Source organism: Chiroxiphia lanceolata, chromosome 8 (genome assembly GCF_009829145.1).
Source record: "Chiroxiphia lanceolata isolate bChiLan1 chromosome 8, bChiLan1.pri, whole genome shotgun sequence".
Classification (NCBI taxonomy): domain Eukaryota; kingdom Metazoa; phylum Chordata; class Aves; order Passeriformes; family Pipridae; genus Chiroxiphia; species Chiroxiphia lanceolata.
Genome location: NC_045644.1, coordinates 28,473,161 through 28,490,754, shown reverse-complemented (window position 1 = coordinate 28,490,754; position 17,594 = coordinate 28,473,161). Strand labels below are relative to the sequence as shown.

Sequence of the window (17,594 nt, the reverse complement as noted above, 5' to 3'; positions counted from 1 at the left end):
AATCTTTTTTTTTCTATGAATGACTGAAAGTTTAGGTATCAGAAGGTAACGTGCACAGAATTCACAGTCCATAAAGCTGTAACTTTTCTTCTAATACCTATTTAGGTGATACTGTCTTTACTAGTGAGGCCATGACTTGCTGTGTTTATCTTACTCCTGGTAAAGAGTTCTGTTCTCCTGAACCCTTTAAATGGAGCCAAGAAAGGGCATTAAACCAGCAGTCAATTCTTAGGAATAGGAAAGAAATACTGCAATGAGAATTTATCTTCAAACTTGGGTGTACATGTGACTTTCTAAAAAAAAAAATAAATTCAGTACTAGATAAACTGGCAGGCCTGGAAACTCTGCCATTTGAAGTCCAACAAGTCAGTTTTGTCTCCTCAAAGTCATCATCCAAACATCACTGGTTCTGGACTCATAGAGGACAGGTTATAAATCCTCTTGATGTAAATCAATACCTTAGAGGTATTTGGGAGACATCAAAAGCCCATCTTCTTCTCAGGCTGTGTCTTGCTATTTGCCTTAGTTTTGGTTTGGGCCAGTTCTGCTGGCTTGGAGTAACTTCCATTTAAATCCGTGTGAAATGCTGTGGTTTAATGTGGATCTCTGGAGAAAAGATATGGTTTGGTCTATGCAGAGATTAATTATTCCCTTGTACAAATGGCTTTTCTGACACTGTGAATACTAAACAGACACTGTATTGCTTCATGATTTTGAAAAATTATCGACCATCTCCTCAGATAAAGACTGAGTTCCTGGTAGTGTTTGCTCTCTGCCATTTCGCCACCAGATATTTACCGTATTTTAAGGTAGGTGTGCTGGCAGAGTGACCCATTATCAACATTCAAGCTGAGCTGCCTCACTCTGGTGCATTGTGTGGTTTTGGTTGTCTTCTGGATCATCAGAGCAGAACCCATGCTTCTACCCCCCCCACCTTAACATAATGGCAATTTTTTTCTAACCAGAGGATAAAGAAGGATAAATGCTGCAGAGATACAGGAGAGGGCTCCTGGAGTTCCTGCACATATTAATGACTTGAAAGGGGAAAGCAGAAATTTTTCGTTTATATCTGTAGATCTGCCAACAGCTTCTCCCCTTCCCTCATGTCCTCTGCATTTTAGCAATTTCCAATCTAAGGCAGAAATGCTATCCAGCATTACTGAACAAGGGTTACAGTTTTATGGAAATACCTAAGAACTGGAATATAAACTATGAAAAAATCAAGGAATAAATTAAGAAAGCAGTTGGCTAACTATTTGTATTCTTAGCCTTTCATTTAAGTGTTGTGCCTTTAGAAGACTTGTATTAAAATGACAAGGCAGGTATGTAGTGAAACTATGCTTTTGCCACAGAAATTAAATGCTGATTAGAAGTATCTCATGATACATTGTTCTGCATTCAGAGAGAATAAATTTTAATTTTCCCTTGAGAAAGCAAGGGCTGTGGAACCAAGAGCCAAACATGAAGTTGTGGGACCTTTTTGTGATGCTAAAGCTTTTTTCAGTTTAACAAACTATTGCAAAGGAAGGCAAACACTTTTTTGGTGCCTTTCCTGCTACATATAGAAAGATCTATATAAAAGGAACTCACCTGTAGTATATTATATGTCACAATGCAATAAACATGTGCTGAAGCAGAATTTAAAAATGGCTCTGTAGTTGTTAACAGGTTAGTGAAGAGATTTGGGTGTTTGGGATTTTAGCATTGGATTTTATTTGCTTGTTTTATTAAAACATGTGTTTTGTCCATAAAGTAACTGGGCAGGACGAGGGGCTTCAGGAGCCTAGAAAGATCTGTCCCCTTCCCTGAGGACTATATTAGATCTCTGAGTCATGAAGTCTTTGCATAGTAGGTGTCTGGTTACAAACCTTTTATGGGCCCTGCTCAGCTGGGATATCAGCATCTGCATTATAGCTCCCATCTATTCTTAGGTGGTATCAGAGCACGACTGAACAGGCAAGGCAGAAAGAGAATTGCTTTCGTTACGTAAAACTCTTCCTTCTCGTTCTGTTGTTTTCACACTTCTCTCTGTCCACCCCATCCTTGTGTTCTGCAGTGCCTGGCTGTGGTGTGGTGAAAGCAGCACACAATGGCTTACAGCGTGACTCTGAACGGACCTGGACCATGGGGCTTCCGACTGCAAGGGGGCAAGGACTTCAACATGCCCTTGACCATCTCCAGAGTAAGTGTGCAAAAAACCTTGCTGAGCTTGTTTAGGCTGGAAAATAGCAGTCACATGCACACTCTGACTAGCAAAATAGAGGATCTTTGCACCCAGGTGTGAATCAAGAGAATATAATGTGGACTTTAAATATACCTGTTCAAAGTACAACCTGGCATGGGTAATGCCTCAGGAAGACAGTTCTGGTTAGTATATTTTTATGAATGGCAATACTGCCTCTCTTACATGAGCAGTTCTATTTTGTACAGTGTTGTCTCTTTTTCTGCTGGTAGGGGCCTCAATGATGCTGTCTATTTGAGGGGAAGGGAGTAGAAGAACTGTGAATGAGAATATAGATTATATTTCTAGAAAATAAACGTAACTGCTGGTAGACTTGTGAAGTCAGGTGTTAATACTGGACAAAGACAGGGATATGTGTCCCCTCCTGTGAGGGGGTGCAATAATTGGATAAAAATTTGATATGTCAAGAAGAAGATTCAGTAGTGCTTAAAATACAGTCTTAAATTATGCAGAAGCCTTCCATTTGCAGCTGACAAACAGCATGTGATTTAATAATTAATTACCTGGTGCATCTGTCAATTACAGATGAGTCCATTTATTTTCTAGCTACCTTTTTTCTTGTTCCCCTTAAAGCATTATTTTAAGGTGCTGCACTTGAGTACTCTTATGATCTGAATTAGCTCAGTTTCTTAAAAGTTTTTAACATTGGATGGTTTTCAGGAAACTTGATTTCCCCTTACCTACCTTTCTCTTATCAGATAGTTCCATGTAACTTCTGGTAGCTCCCCTCTCTTTTTTTTTTGTTTTTGGGTTTTTTGGTTTTTTTGTTTGTTTGTTTTTTGTTTTCTTCTTTTTGACAGTCTCAAATCTGCTCCAGAATGTTCAGATCTCTTTAGAGAAGCCTTGGTTCCTCCACAAATCACCTGCAGAAGGCTTATTTTGCAGTACAGTGACAAGAGAGGTTACTTACATAACAGTGTTTAAAAGGAATACCAGAATGATTTAATCAGACAAACAAGTGGAATGCAAACTAAAGGTCTGCTCCACTGGAAAAAAAAAAAAAGAAAAAAAGCCACCTACACTACTTTTTAAAACTGTGTTGGGTTTTTTCATAATGAAAAAAACAGTCTGTTAAGTTATGGGTACAAAATTGGTGTCTCTGCAACAATCGTGATTCGGAGTCAATCAGTGAGCTTCTGAAATCTTAACTATGCTTCTTCATGTTCACCTTGTGAAGCTTTGTATCATTTCATCTCCCTTGTTCTTATGCACATTAGCCCTTTCTCGGAAGACAGAGCTTCATTTACCTTTATTATTAAGGCCTATGATGATGAGAGGAACTTTTCAGAACTCCTTTTGCAGAAACAGTGCAGTAACAGCCAAGAAGGATGTTTGGTCAGTATTATTAAAAGCAAGCAAGTAAAAGACAACCTAAAATACCCCCTGCCCACAAAAATAAACTCACTTCATGAACTCAGATTAATTTCACTTGTAAATAGTGTTGGTCTTTCTTTTCCTATCCCACCCAAGGTAAGTACAGAGAGGTGCCAACATATTTCTGTAGGCATTTTCATGACACTTTGCAGCCTGACAGTCATACCTGGAGGCTGTCAGTCGAGGAGCAGGGCTGTGGCACTTGCACTGTGTATGACACAATCAGTAATGAAAAGCCAGTTGTTTCCCAAATAACTCATTGTCTCATATTGTAATTTATTAAAGTGTAAACTCTATGCCCAGAGGCTGTATGATTCTCATGGGGCTTTTGAGACCATATGAGGAGCAGGAGTGAAACTACAATGGCTGAATTCCCAGAGGTGTGGAGGAATTACCTCTTCCCACAGCTGACTGCCTTTCCAGCAGTAGTAGTGTCAGAAAGCACTGCTAAATGTTTTGAACTCTATCCCAGTGAGGCCCAGCTTTTAGCTGGGACTATTGATTTGGGATGGGACTGGTTTTTGTATCCTGCCTTATGAGGGGAAAAGCATACATACAAGAATGAACACAGCCACTTTCAGGGCGAGCTGGGATAGTAATGCCTGCTGGTTGTGATGTTTTTAATTGGAACATTGTGTAGTACATGGCTTTTGATGGTAATAGTGTATGTTTTTCTTTAGCATCTTTCATGTAAATATGTCTCCAAACAGATCTGATATTCCCCTTAATCAGAAATTTGCAGTCATAAAGGAGTTGAATTGTGAACTTAGCCATAATTGCAATCTTATCATGGGGGAAAAGGAAATCTGTGCTTACGTTCTCAAGATATTCTTGGGGGGCAATGGAGGGGAAGATAACTGGGAGGAAAATCCCTTTCTTGGAAGAGACACACAGCTTTAAATGTTGCTGGTGGATGCTGTACACTTACCTATGGACTGGTTTTGATCCACAGCTACCCCGAGATATGACTTTCTATGTGCAAGATGAGTCCTAAACCCCAAACACTTCCACTTAAAGGGTCTTGTAATTGCTTTTACTACCAGATGTGCCATGGCCCTTTTGCCTGTGTAGGTGCAGGGTCCCTCTCTGTGTGCAGACAGGGTGTGCATGCAGACATGCTCATTACACTCCATCTGCCCCCGAGCAATGAGCCTGGCTGGGTGGGCCACAGAAAAGAAAAAGGATCATCCTTTTTCAGGAAAGCTCTGTGCTCTTCTGTCATGCTGCAAGAGTTGCTGCTGAGTTCCTGAGAAAGAGAATGGCAACAGCTGAACACACTGGGATGGTTCATCCCATCCTATAGTATTATGACAACATGTTTCCAAGGACCTTCCCAAAAGTGGGTGTAATGTTATGCCATAATGAAACTGGCCCATGCATAGTCAGAAAGTGGGCACCCTGGACTTGGAACTAGAGCTGTGGCTTAGCTGTCTGTTCACCTGCACTCTGTAAGCCAGCCCTATACAATTCCCACCCATCTTGCACTTTACCTGAGGACCAGGAGAGAAATCCTGAAGGTCTTTGAAGCCTAGTGACGAAAGCACAATACAAGATTGTGGCATTGCTAATGCTGCTGCTCAGGAAAAATGCTCTTAAAACAGTGGACAAGGAAGGGAATTACTCAGAGCTGTTTGGCACAACAGTTCACTTTAAAAAGGAATCTTTAAAGTAGTATCTGAGATGCTGTATTTTCTTGCCTTCAGGTAGGTCCAGGTGATCAGCTCATTGCTGAACAGTCAGCAGCATTAGACACAGGACTCACAGTCAGTCAGCTGGGTGACAGGTGAAGATGTGTTCCTCTGAAATGGATTGTTCTGCTTATCTGTTCTTTATCTAAAAATAAATGCCTGACTAACTTAGTGGGTGGGGACAAGAAAAGACAAAAACAAGTAGGGAAGAGTTAAGGCCATTCTGAAGCTTTTACACTCCTTTAACCATGGCATTGGAAAATAATCTGTGAAGATTTTAAAACTATTATTTCAGTCCCCTACCCTCTAGAAAAATCCTGTGATAAGATGTCAAATTCTGTCATGAGATGTCATGGGCAGGTAGCAGAGGTAGGAAAACAGTATTGACAGACTTTTAGTAAAGCTGAGCATCTGTCAGCCCTGCTGAAATGAATGAGACTTGCAGGTTGTTGGCAAAGCTAAGAGCTGTCACCAGTGGCATGATCACACACATAAATCTGGTCTTTCCAAACTGACGTGGGCAGCAAAGCCGTTTATTTTCTCCTACTGCTTGCATGGACTGTCTGGAAGCAAGCAGAATTCATTAATTTTACAGACCTAATCCTCTGTAAGAAGGCTTTTGGACATAGTTAATTATCTAAGTGCTCTGTTGCCATGTTACCTAAGATGGTACAATTGTACATGGTTGGATGCAATAGCAGAACCTCTCCATGTGTTTCTGAATGTTTACTGCTGAACAGTTAATTTTCTAGTGGGACAGACTGGCTTGCAGGGGATGTAATGAGCTGAAAGGTGTGCAGGAGCTATCATCACCTGAGGTAATGGAAATATTATCTAGAACACTGTGGTAACTCATGACTGATATATTCTTTTTGTTATTATCCATAGTTTTGTATTTCCTAGTAGAGAGGTTTTTTAGTTGCTTGGGTTCCAAATCAAAAGCTAGAGCCTGAAGCAGAAAGAGATAATGTTTAAACAAAACAAAGGAGTTCAAGAACTATTTTTCCTTATTTGATTAAGGGAGGAAAAAGCTGAAATATAATGATGATGTAAGCACAGTGAGGGGAAACAGCAAACACTACTATGAAAAAAAATTGAAATAGCTGATCTGTGTGCTTATTCTGATACAAGCAGCCTGAAACTGCTCTTTGAGGCTGGGGGAAACCCCTGGTCTAGCATTTTGCAGTCTGTCTCTGCAGGAGCAGGAAGGTTTTTGTCACAGTTGTTAGGGTCTTTCCTTTCATCAGCATCCCTTCCTGATTGCTTCCTGTCCCTCCTCCACTCCCTAGCATACATATGTCAGCCTCTGGCTGTGACTGCCTTTGCTTTAGAGGAGCTATGTGAGAGTACTCATTTCCTGTGGGCTATTGCATATCTGTGCCTTACAACAGACAAGTGATGGGGGAAGGCAATCCCTCTATTTTTTTTTTCTATTCTTGAAAGCAGGGAAACCTCAAATGATCTGGGTCAGGCTTTATGCATTCTGCAACTGTCACTTGAATGGCCATGTGGTGCTGTACATAAATTATAATAAGAATGCAGTTTACCTCTATTGACTGAATTTAACAAGTTCACTTGAAATGCTGATCCCACATCACCTCTGGTGAATCCAACTGCTGAGCAACTGTCCTGCAGCTACAACTGCAACTTTGAGAGGTGTTTTTTTCATCTCCAAACAGGAAGTCCTTCACAGTACCAAAAGCCACAGATTATCGTTTATAATTGTTGATATTCTACTAAACTAACAGGTAAGTCTCATGTCCTCTGAAAGTCTTCCTCTTTAACTACTATGCAGTAGAGATGTTTCTTTTTTTCCCCCAAAGTTCAAATGACTGAGTCAACTTCTGAGAAGGGAGTGGACCATTTAATATAATGACTGTCTTGTGTCTAGATAAACTGTAGTAATTTCTTATGCCTGAGCAGTCACATTTTTCCAGTCTTGTTACAGTTTAACTCAAAATAGTTCCTTGTGAGAGGAAAATTAAATACTTCCAGGCTGGCTTTTAAGAACACTTCAAAACTTTCCTATCTCTTTTTTGATAAAACAACTATTCTGTAGGCATCAGCATTTTAATTTGTAGATCACTTCTTGAGCAACAGTCACCCTATCTGCAGTTACAGCATTCTGAATTCTATTGCATCCAACTATTTGTTATATGTGCAGATGTGTCAGTATCATGAGAGTTCTAGTTACTTTAGGTGATGTGTTTGCTTTCAAACTAATTTACAAGCCAATTCTTGTGTGTTTACAGCTACAGTTATCAGAAGTTATTGTATTTCTGGGAGCCTGAACCCTACAAGTAACTCCTCAGCCTCCTGATTTGGTATTGTTTATTTGAGACGTTCCAGTAGTCAGCATCTGTACTATAAATGGCAGATCAGTATACAGGGCATTTGTATGCTAAGGTTGCATGTCTAATCAAACACAACAAAATTGCTTTCAGGAAGGATGTAGAGCTAACTACAGCTTTTGGTCAAATGATTTCTCTTTTAAATCAAGTATGTACTTGGAACAGCAAGGCAGCCCCTCTTATCTGTTTGTGTGATTAAAGTAATCACTAAATAGTAAGTCCACTGCTGAAGGTCAGGGTATATAAGGAGTATTATGTACTCTGCACAGTGTCTGTGCAAAAATCATCTGTTTAAGGTTGTGTTCTGCAATTCTATCCTTGTTTTGAATTTCAGGAGAAACATTTAGCCCTGTTAGAATATAGGCCAGATCAATATGAGTAATGGCCTGTAGTAGCTGAGGTACTGTCTTAAATGATGTTACATCATCAAACCTGCTGCTCTGGCTGCTCTGACACTTAATACATAACCTGTGGGTTTGAAGCCTTTTCATTATTTCACCTGCTAAATGCAGCTCTTTTCTTTGGGGTGTGATTGTATCTGAGTCATCAATACTCATGTGGCATTATCCATGAAAAGAGCTCGGTATATGAAATAACAGGGCTGAATGGCAACTATGCAACTGCCAGTTATAAAGTGACTTTGCAGCTTTCTTCCCTGCAAAAGGAAGGGGAATGTAACCCTTCCTTTGACCAGGAGGCATATGGTGTTAGCTGTGAGAAACTTGGGCCCAAGACTGATAAGAAACTGAGAAGTTCACAAGTGAGGATAACAGTAGTTAGTGTGGTTTTATGGAGGAGGAGGAGGAGAAGGTTTCTTAACCTAAGGAAACAGATCCACAACTCAAATGGGTTATATTCCTTTTTCTCTTGTTTTAACATTTAACAGTGTTCCCTAGCAACCGGATAGTCTGGTCTGACAAATTGCTCAGCTTTTGGCCTAGAGTTTATTTATTGGAGAATACAGTTCATGTAGCATTTCAGGAAGTCTTCAGATTTACAGGATTATTATTAAAATTAATAATTTTGCAGATCTTTTAGAACCAGTAAACACATCAGGAAGTAACAATTAAATTCTGAATTTAAAGCTGCTGAACTGTTAGTGCTTTATAATTAAAATGCACAATAAGCTTTTTTTCAGGTAGAACTTTTTATTAGTGTCTGATGTCTGAACTCTGTAAATGACTGTCTTAATAACACAGCAGATAACTGTCATTAGCTCCATTCTGAATACATTATTGCAAAATGTTCTCCAGCCATTGGAACACAAAGAGAAATTAGCTCTGCAAATATGTTAACATTAACTCTCTATTCTAGCAGCAGCAGTTCCCATCTGGTCGCTCTTGTTATCTAATGAGTAGCATAAAGTGTATGTTATTTTATAACTATCTAAAATGTGGATATTTAAAAAGAAAACAACAACTCAAACCTTGATTAGCGCTGTGAAAGTATGAAAATGCTGTACAAAATGGAATGGCCTTCACCATAATCTAGATTCTGTAATGGACTTGGAGCTAGCTGAGAGCACAATTTCATGTAGCTGATCTGCACGTAACTAGAAATTTCTGCACATAGATACCTGAGGTGCCAACATTTTAATGCCTAATATAACATTAAATGGTGTCCAACATAACATGAGATACTGCTCTTCTTTTTTCACTGATTTTAATTGCAAGATTAGCCAGATGATCAATGTGTGGGTAAATTATTAATCCTCATTAAAGATCATGAGAAGGGGAGAGGAAGGGAAGAAATTTCTGGTGAACATGGTAAAAAATCAATTGCAACTGCAAGCCTTGAGGAAATAAATGAATTTAAAACATTGTCCGGCAATGTCAGCAGTAGTATGTTGAAATGAATAATGCTAATTGAAAAAGAATGGCTTATATACAGCATGTTAAAGAGCTGTTTCTTCTGTACCAGTGTAATTAAAGCCTTAATAAAAAGCTTACCTGAGACCAAAATCTCAGAAGAGGCTTTTTGTTACAGTTGTCTATGTTCCTAAATCCTAATTTGATAAAAGTAAGCTATGATATTTCATAAATGACATTTCATACAGAATTTAATTCTTGCTGGTACTGAGTGAGGACAAGGCCTGCTGTTCAGGCACATTGTGTTTACCCATAATTTACATTAGATATTTAAGAGCAAATAAGATACCACCTCTCAAAATGTGCTACATAGCTCATGATAAAAAAAGTTTATTTTACTTAGCTGCTATCATAACCTCAGGTCCTAAAAGAAATAAAGCTTGATTATATGAAGCTGGCTCTGAAACTCAATTCAGCCTTACTGTTGGATATCCTTTGGAAACAGTTCTAAAAACTTCCATGTTTTTCAGACCAATGAAGAGTATAATATTTCCCCCAAATGTAAAGCCATTTGTGCTCTTCGGAGAGATTTTCAGGAAAAAGAGAACCCAACAAATAGGGGGAAGAAAGTATCTGGAATGAAATACCCTGAAAAAATATCATTTTTAGCTTACAAATGGCTTCAGATGGCATCTTGAATGGGCTTCATACAAGGTGACTCCTCTTTCTATTAGTGGTGGCTAGAAGCCATTTTCCCAAAAAGTCAATGAGATCTTGCTCTTCTTTTAGGAAGATCTAATGGGTCAAATGTCTTAACGGCACGCAAATCCCCTGACAAGGGTAGAGTTACTTTCTGCACCTCCCACATGCGTGGCTGGTGTTGTGATCATCTGTGCCACAGGTGTTCAGTGCCTGGACACTGCATAAATAGGTTTTAACCTTTCTCCAAAATCCTTCAAAATAAACTTGATTTGTGGCAATGGCAGCTGAGGATTAGGAGGAACACAGCCTTTCATATGTTCCCACCATACTCCTACCTTTCCCTTGCTCAGAGTCCAAATTCCAGCCACTGGACTATTTTGACCCCCTCGCCTCTCTTGCTTAGCCATACAGATATAACTACTTATTCTTATTAAAAGTAACAGGCTTAATGACACATGCTTACTATAAACAACTGATGGGTTCTCAGTTTAAAGCCAGTATTAGTGACAATTAGTCTTTGTGGCGTGAATAAAAATATTTGTAGGGCATTGTAGTACTTACTATACCTGGTTAGGGTGCCACGTACACTCTTGAGAAGCCTCTGTGGGACTCTCATGCTATATTTAAAGCATCCTGTAACTTAGGAAGCTATTTTGAATTGGAAGCTATGCTACATTTACCTCAAGCTTCTGGAATGGGACATCGTATCCAAAACTCCAAAAATACTATGTGTAACCCCAGATTCCGGTACCTAGTGCCAAATTGGAATGCTCTGGTATTAGGATGAATTTGGGTTGCCTTTTCTTGATCCTGAGGGCCGCTGGGACCATCCTGCTCTATTTGAGAATGTCAGCATTCTCTCCTTACCTAGTCATAGCTGGTTCAAAAATGGCCAAGGGCAGTTGGTACTATGTCAGGTGTTTAAAAAACAAATAGGCAGCCAAAACAAGATGTTCTTTTTCATCAGCATTGGCTAAGGTTAACTGTTGTAGGAAATAAGTGGATAGTCTTTCTGCTATTTTTTTTTGACAGGAGTTGTGAAATACAAGTACCTTCCTGACCTACTGTCAAAATTGCTTTCCTGTCTAAAAGATTCTTATCTCACTTGTTTGCTTAAATTATCTAACAAATTATTCAAGATAAAATCCTTTTGTCAACTGCATGGGGTGGGATGGGTGAGGATCTCTCTATTACATGTGTGCTTTGCTTTCTTGATGACAAGAAGTGGTCAGCAGTCTGTAAGCATCATAGATTGTGTGAACAACAAACCAAACCTATTTGAACAGCAATCTCTTCTCAGTTTAATTGCCTGCTACTTGGTACTGCTTCTTTTCAGTGCAACACTTCTCAAAATGCAGTGTGTGCTGGTTTGGCACATAGTTGTCAGTAGCTCAGGATGAGTGAGTTGTCGGTAGCTCAGGATGAGTGTGCGGAGCTGTGAGTAGCAGAGTGTTGACACCTGACAGGAAGAGGGAGCAGATTATTGGGGTGCCAGAATTGTTTGGCTGTTTCATCTCTTCTGAGGGGGGCATTGTCCCACCCCTGAGAACTGTGTGCCTTGGTTGCAGCAGTCAGCTGCGAGGACAAGTACTGATACTGCCGTGGTCATGTGGGAGATGACTAACGTTGGCTCTTGGCATTCATCCTCACTCCATGTGGGATGGTTCTCTGCTGTCTCCTCCTTCCATATGCCTGGGATGTGGCCTTCCTCCCCTGCCTGCCTTCCCTTGCACTACTCTCACACATTCTCTCTCATCAAAGTCTGCTATCCTTTCTTTGCTTCCAGCTTTCCATGATGTTCAGATTAAGTGCACTGAAGGTGGAGGAGCAAAGAGATGAAGACAGCATTTGGAAAGTGAAAGTTATAGACCCTTCCACAGGGTGTTAAAATTTCTTATAGAACAGTAAAGAGAAAAGAAGAATATGCAGGTTGTACATGTAGATGTGCAGGAAGGAGCTGGCTAAATATGGGACCTCATGGAAGTTCATAACTGCTCTGTGTGAAGCTGTGGAGTTTCCTGTTTCTCTGATTACATGTGTTGCTGTATTAAATAGTCTTCTACTTAATAGAAGACAGGCTATTTCTATAGCCTGTGTTGAGGAACTCACGCTGCAACTAATATCAATATAAATTCTGTGTTGAGAATATCTGCTCTGAGCATTCCTGGAAGATACTTTCTTCCCTTTACAGTCACATATCCTATAGTCCACAAAAGGATGGGTTTTGTCCTGCTCATCAGTAATTCCCTTTTCCTATGTATCTGTGCTTAAGTTTCTGCAGAGCTTTGCTTCCTCACCCTGCAAAATATAATTTTAGAATGTAATCTCCAATTTCTTATGTGAAGAAAATATGCTGAACATAGTAAGACATATTATTTCTTTTTCAAAAAAAAAAAAATACAAGCAGGTATTGATTATGAGCATGAGTTCTTCATGGCAAAACATGGGAATATGTGCATCATTTCCAAGCCTATGTTGTAACTTCTGAGGCTAACATCACTTACTTGATTAAATTTCTAGAAAACATTCTTTTGATGACCTAAAGAAATCGGCAAGTGGATAAAAGAATTTTTTAAAAAATTCCATCCTGTAGAGTAACAGAAACAACAAGCTTTTGTGGAAAATGTGCCTTGTGAAGATGTGTGTGTGTGTGTGTCCTAAATGGCAATGCAGAGAGCCCCAGTGACTCACATCAAAAAGTCTGGATCTTCAATTCATACAGGTCCAGTATTCCTTCTTTTACACAACATGATTCTGTGATTTTTAGCTTTGGGAATCAGAGATGAATAGAGTGGAGGGGGGTGAGCAGAATAAACCTTCTGTAAGATCTAGAGAATTTGTGAATTAATTCAGTTTTAATTTCAAATCAGTTTTATCTAGACCTCATTCTAATTCCTTTTCTAGGAAGGATGAGAAGTCTAAGGATTGATGATTTACATGAACAGTGTTGCTCTCTGGAAGAATATGATGTGGGTTTGGTTTTTTCCCCAGTGTATGTGACTTGCCATGGAGGTTATCCCAGTTTGCGGGAATATTCCTGGCCTAAAAAAAAAGTGATCATCACTTCCACAATATTGAAGACATATTTGCAGCATGATTGACAAGATGAGGAGGTGGTATATAATTTCTTGGCATGTCAAGGGACTGGCAGCGAATGAAACCAAAACTAGAACTTAGCTGCTTTATTTATCCCTTGAACAGATGCAGTGCAAGCAGCTGCAGTAAGATCTTTTATACATTCCACCCACAATTCCCTGGAGTTCATGTGTCCTAAAGACAACCTGGAAAAGGAGGCAGGACATTCTCTTGTACAGTATTATATTTTATAAGTACAGTGTGAGATGCTGATCCTTCTCATGGGGAAAGAATTCCAAGCTGGATCTGAGTTTCATGCCATTTGATGATATGGGTAGATGTCTTTTGCCACTCTGAGTATTTAGCTCCAATACTTAATTTGGGCTCCAACTTTTTTGGTTTATTAAACCTCTTTATAGACCAGGAAACAGCATAAATAAGTAGTTTTATTGTAATTTAACACTGATTTACCTTATTAACTGGACACTTGATTAGTTGTATCTGAGGAGAGCATCACTAAGAGGACTGGTAAACAATATTACTTGTTTTGTCTCCATTAGGTCTTGATCCTCCTCCACTGGTTTTGCAGAGATTGGGTTGGGTTCCCATATTAAATGCACCTCCAAGCTCAGGAGGCCAGGGAAGAGCCCTTGCCATGGAGTTGATTGTTTGGCTTCTTTGTTTAATGTGTAGATAAAGGGTTTAGGTATAAACTTTCCTTGTTGCCACTTAATTTTAGAACATCCACAGTGAATGTTCTGGCCTGGATGCCACAAGGCTTTAGTTTTAATATTCCCATATACTAATACTGTAAAAAGATATTTAGAAAATACTCTCTAAAATATCTTTTTCCACAGCAGAGAACCCAATTTTAAAGTAGCAAAATATGGATCAGGAACTATTGAAAAAAGCCCCTAAGTTGCCAAAGTCATTCTGAAAATAGAGGGTACATGCCATCCTCTGAAGCTGTTCATACCTTCCCACCATTGCAGCAACGACATTAATGTGATACTCAGTAAAAATTAGTTTTCTCAGTGTGTCATAAGAGAAAAGCATTTTTCTGGCTCAGTTCTAACACCTTAAAATTGGTGATGGTGACTACCTTGAAATGGTGAAGTTGAAACATCTAATTGTTTAATATTTATTTGAATATTTTCATATATTTATTGAGTAAAGCCACAATATTAAAAGCTCCAAATCCCTATGTTCATTAGTCTTTTAAAAATAAATTAAAAGCATGTTTGTTTAGAAAGATACCAAATCCTGAGAAGAGATGAAAAATGCAGTGACTTGCAATGTCCTTAATACATTTTTAATTGAACTTAGTTTTACATTTTCGGTTGGAATGCAAGAAGTGTTCTCCCCATTTTCCCTCCTGAGTGGGATTTTCCCTCACTGCCTGTCACCTGTGTATTTCTTTTTGGATACAAATGGCCTATGGAAAAATCTCCCCTGCTTATTTTTTTGGGTACACCTGTGATGAACAGGTACTCTTGATTATATATATGCATATAATAATATATGTAGCTTTTCTCTGTCATTTGATACACCATGACTTGCATTTTATCTAGTTTATCTTGCTTTGATACCAGAATAAGTAAAATCTAGGCTTTTTTGATGGTACCTTTCTACTTTTTGTCCAGTTTCATTCCTTTAGTAAGCAAGAACATGGAGACTTGAATTTGCCTCCCAACTGTAGTGCTTTGTTTCCTTTTGTTAGTGTTTTCATATGCCTCACCTATTTAGACAAAAGTTTTGATGGCTGTGGGTGTTTTCTTTTTTGGATGAATTTGCAAAACTTGTCCAGCAGGCTCAGCATTTCCAACTGAACTTTGGGCACTCCTGTGACACGAAGGACAAACAGCCTTTGGTTTGGCTGTGCCTCTTGACGCTTTCCTCTCTTCCTCTGCTGACTTGTATCACTTTGTAGTGCAAGTAGGTTGCACCGTGACAGCCCTCAATTGACTTAGATAACACAACAGAGAGAGTGCCATGGCCTTGTGTTTAAGGAGAGCTGCCTATAGGCTGCACTTAAAAATTGGTAATATGAATTTTAACCTCTGCTTAGCTTTGAAATACATCTTTTAATTCCTGTAATTGTTGACGTTGTTTTGAAGTGCATTGTCTTTTTCCTTTCTGTTCTTACCTCTGACACATTCATCATCTGTTTTTTATAGTTAATTTTCATTGCAAAGACTAGTGAGACAGACTAGGACAGAACTTTATTTTTTTGACTAAAATATACATTTTCCATTTTGTGATATGAGAAGACCATGTTACAAGGTATCCTTTTTGTTGGCTTCACTCCAACTCAGTGTTATCCATAGTCTCAGCGTACATGTAACTGCTCCTATCCTCTCAGTAGAAACCAAAGTAACTACAAGACTGAACAAACTGCACAAATACTAGGAATGTAAGCATATAATTGGAGATAGTAAGGCTGTTAGGAAGCACTGTATATAAGGCTGGATATCTAGGATGCATGTGGAAATGACTGGTAATTTTTTCGTTTGCCATCTCTCACTATTAAAACATTTGGCAATATTCTGCTAGGAGTGGGATGATATTTTGAGATTTAAGTTTGGATTAAGTAATGTCTAGAGAAAGGCCAGGGTCAAGTCTGACAGAAGATAGAGCACTCTAAGCCTGTGCACTGGCATGGGACCACAGGAAAGAAGTTTGAAGTCTTGCCTGGCAATTGTCCTTCTATAACAGTCCTGTTGTTCTGGTGAACACAAGATTAATCTACTGTAATTTAAACAAGGAAGTTGGAGAATAAATAGTCCTGCTTCCACTCCGGTGCTTGCTCACAATATTTACATTGGTGTTTAAAACAAACATAAATTATTTTTTGTTGCTCTATATGTTATGTTAAATACATTCTGGTGCTGGCAGCAGGAAGAAACATTCCCCAGTAGGGGTAAAAAGCCCCACAACCAAGTAAAAAAATCCAAAAAGTAAATTCCTGATACTGTGAGAAATTATTGGACCTGTAAAGAACCAAAACTATTCGAGTAATAAAAGTTTAGGTAGAATATAATTAAAGAATTCTTTGGGGTTTGGATATTTCAGACTGAGTACTAAGATGCTGTGACATACCCAATTCCCAATGTCAAATCTTGTCTTCCCCCCCCCCCCCGCTTCAGTTTTATCAAAGTATGAAAGTCTTGACTGAGTGAGATGCTATTGTTGGCAAGCCTTTGATGGACACTCCTGGAATTTCATTGCAGGAGCCATGACTTCTGTTTTATCTGAAATCTCACTGGCTCTTGATGACAGACAAACTCTGTTTTTAGCATTGCACTGAAGGTCAGGCAAATGACTAGTTTCCAAATAGAGTAACTGAAGATACTGGAACAGATTTATTCCTGGTATAATTCCACTAGTTCTACGAAGTTACAGGGGAAGTATATTTGTCAAGAGAGCCTTATGAGTTGAAGGATAATACTGCTGCTCTCAATAACTTGTGGGTAAAAGGAGCTTGGAAAAAGTACTATTTAATGTAACATTAAAATTCCTTCTGTAAGAGAAACTCTACACTTACTAAGATAAGAATAATGTTTTTAGCTGGTATAAACCAGTGTAACTTCATTAAGGAGACCGACCACCATAGAATGTAGTACTTTTTCTGATATCAGAGAATGCAGCTCTAGATGTTTAATTACAGATGAGGCTGAGGTTTTCTGGGTGTGTAAATATTTTAGGGCTAATCTAGGAAAGCTAGACACTGCATAGGCTGCTTTCCTAGTGGCATTTAGGATGGTTCCATTATTTTTACAGATCTTTAATTTTGGCTACAGTTTTGGCCCACCTCAAGTCCATAAACTGACTATCAAGCGGACTGGTTAGATATTTCATTTCATTTTTGCAAGTTTTCTGTGACCTTAATTCATAGAGAAAGCAAAAATTGATTTTGCAGATGGGTCAAGAAAATGAAAACTAGATACTGTTTTACCTTTGCTCAGGTATTAGTAAAGGAATAATTTACATCTTTATAGAATGACATTACAAAGGCCAAAACTACTAGAAGCTGCTTTGTCAGAGTGGATCGGCCAGTCTAAGTTGGGCACATGAAGTCACAGATGCAGAGAGATCCTATGATTGTAAAAAGCTGTCACATTGTGCCTGAAAGACTAGGAGTACCTTGGTTACCAACATCCTGTGACACTGGGAGTTGGCACAAACATTTAAGATTTAATTTTTTCAAAGAGGACATTGTCAAGAATGAGAAATAAACGTAAACTGTGTTTCCGTGTTGTAAAACAGATGCAGGTATAAGCTTTGCAGTTCTTTGGCAGAAATGTATCCCTTAAAGCTCAAACTGCATGTTTTAGTACTTTGGTCGTACTTTCCC

General features: G+C 38.9%; 1 protein-coding gene across 7 annotated transcripts in view; it reads left to right on the top strand.

The window, feature by feature from the left end:
• The window catches only part of LDB3 (LIM domain binding 3), a 121,548-nt gene that overhangs the window by 4,013 nt on the left and 99,941 nt on the right, over window positions 1-17,594 (top strand). For 5 of the 7 annotated variants that reach the window (XM_032694698.1, XM_032694697.1, XM_032694695.1 and 2 more), the window contains exon 1: window positions 1,964-2,182. In XM_032694698.1, the coding sequence (XP_032550589.1) occupies window positions 2,090-2,182 (93 nt within the window). In that variant the 5' untranslated portion in view covers window positions 1,964-2,089. The other 2 variants (XM_032694696.1, XM_032694694.1) reach the window with 2 other exon arrangements.